This window comes from Pleurodeles waltl, chromosome 8 (assembly GCF_031143425.1).
Source record: "Pleurodeles waltl isolate 20211129_DDA chromosome 8, aPleWal1.hap1.20221129, whole genome shotgun sequence".
Classification (NCBI taxonomy): Eukaryota; Metazoa; Chordata; class Amphibia; order Caudata; family Salamandridae; genus Pleurodeles; species Pleurodeles waltl.
Window position 1 is genome coordinate 341168618 of NC_090447.1, and position 1750 is coordinate 341170367.

Below are 1750 nucleotides of genomic sequence, written 5' to 3' on the forward strand. Positions count from 1 at the left end.
CCTCCCAGTTCCGTCTACATTCACACTTACATGCACTACATCATTATCCACTACCAGCATCACCACCACACCAAGCAGAACACACACCTCACTGGTAGACACCTCCACAACAGCCATGGACACGTCCCCTGTGTCCTCTCCCACTGTGTCTGTCCTCCCCCTCCCAAGGTACACAAACACAAGCACTCAGACAGCCAACAGCCATCCACCTCACAACAGCATCCAACCCATGCACCTACATCCAAAATCAGCAGATAGACAACTCAAACAACCACTCCCTCTTCCTCCACTCCCAAACCTTCTCCCTCTTCCAGCCCCAATGTCCCTAAAAAACGGATCCTATCCACCATTGGCCTCTTCCCTACCCCTCCCCCCATCCTGCACGTCTGCCCAGAGTGGGAAGAACCCAGCCAAGCACCTCAGCCTCCCAGTCCATGGGCCCAGTCGTCAGCACACCCACTTGTGGTGGAAAAGGATCCGGGACACATGCCCTGAAGGTGAAGGAGCCTGCACCAGGCAGCCTCAATGGAAAGGAGCCTGCCACAGCTGCCAGAAAGGGCAAGGACACTGCCCAAGCTACTGCCAGGAAGACAAAGGAAGCTTCCTCAGCTGCCAGGAAGACTAAGGAGCCCGTCCAAGCTGCCAGGAAGAGCAAAGAGCCAGCACCAGCAGGCAGGAAGAGCGAGGGGCCTGGGGCAGGAAGTGTGATTGAGCCCCCACCATCATCCATGGTTGTGCAGCCGTCCGAAGTTGCAGGGGACGAGCAAGAGCCTCCCCTCACCAGCAGCAGCACCACCACCTCCAGTGAGCAGCCGTCCGAGGTTGCGGGAAATGGGCAGGATCCTCCCCCCACCTGCAGCAGCATCACCATTGAGCAGCCTTCACCGCGGGCGGACGGTATGTAATCCTGCCTCCATAGGCTGCTGTGCGGCCTGCCCCCTGCAAAGCCAGTGGGTTTGACACCCACCAGAGAGACTGTGACCTTGCACAACCCAGGATCAAAAGCGCAGGGCACGATGCCCCCTCCAGAACCAGTGGGTGAGACACCCACCTAACCCAGTCTCCCAGGATCAAGAGCACAGGGCATCATGTCCCCTTCAGAACCAGTAGGTAAGACACCCACCTAACCCAGACTCCCCAGGATCAAAAGCACAGGGAACAATGCCCCCTCCAGAACCAGTGGACAAGTCACCCACTTGATAGACTGTGGCCTTGCACTCCCCAGGACCAAACACAAGGCATGTTGCCCCCTCCAGAGCAAGTAGGCAAGTCACCCACATGGGAGACTGTGGCCTCGCACTCCCCAGAACCAAACACAAGGCATGTTGCACCCTCCAGAGCGCAAGTGGGCAAGTCACCCGCTTGAGAGATTGTGGCCTTGCACTCCCTAGGACCAAGCACAGGGCATGTTTCCCCCTCCAGAACCAGTGGTCTTGTTACATCTGCCGGCTGAGGTGCCCCCCATCCCCCTGAGGTGACTGCCTATTTCCCAAATGATTCCCTGCAGTGTTCTCTCCATGTTGAGGCAGGTGCCATGTGTGGCCTTGGACTTTGGCCTGTGGCCATGTGGACTACGTACTTTGGGACTGTGCTGTGTCCCTTTTTATGTACATATGTATATATCTATTATCTTGCCTCACTTATTTATCTTGATTTGCTGCTCTCATTACATTCACTTTTCCAAAATAATTTTGTCCTTGCATTATTCATCCAAGGTACGGGGTAAAAATGTTTTAGTAATGCAGCTGAT

The 1750-nt window shown here is 55.4% G+C and overlaps 1 protein-coding gene across 1 annotated transcript; it reads left to right on the forward strand.

Moving 5' to 3' along the window:
- The first annotated feature begins 434 nt into the window (after window positions 1-434).
- Window positions 435-905, forward strand: LOC138249518 (MARCKS-related protein 1-A-like). The gene has a single exon (XM_069203472.1). The coding sequence runs from the start codon at window positions 435-437 to the stop codon at window positions 903-905; it is 471 nt and encodes a 156-aa protein (XP_069059573.1).
- The last annotated feature ends 845 nt before the right edge of the window (window positions 906-1750 follow it).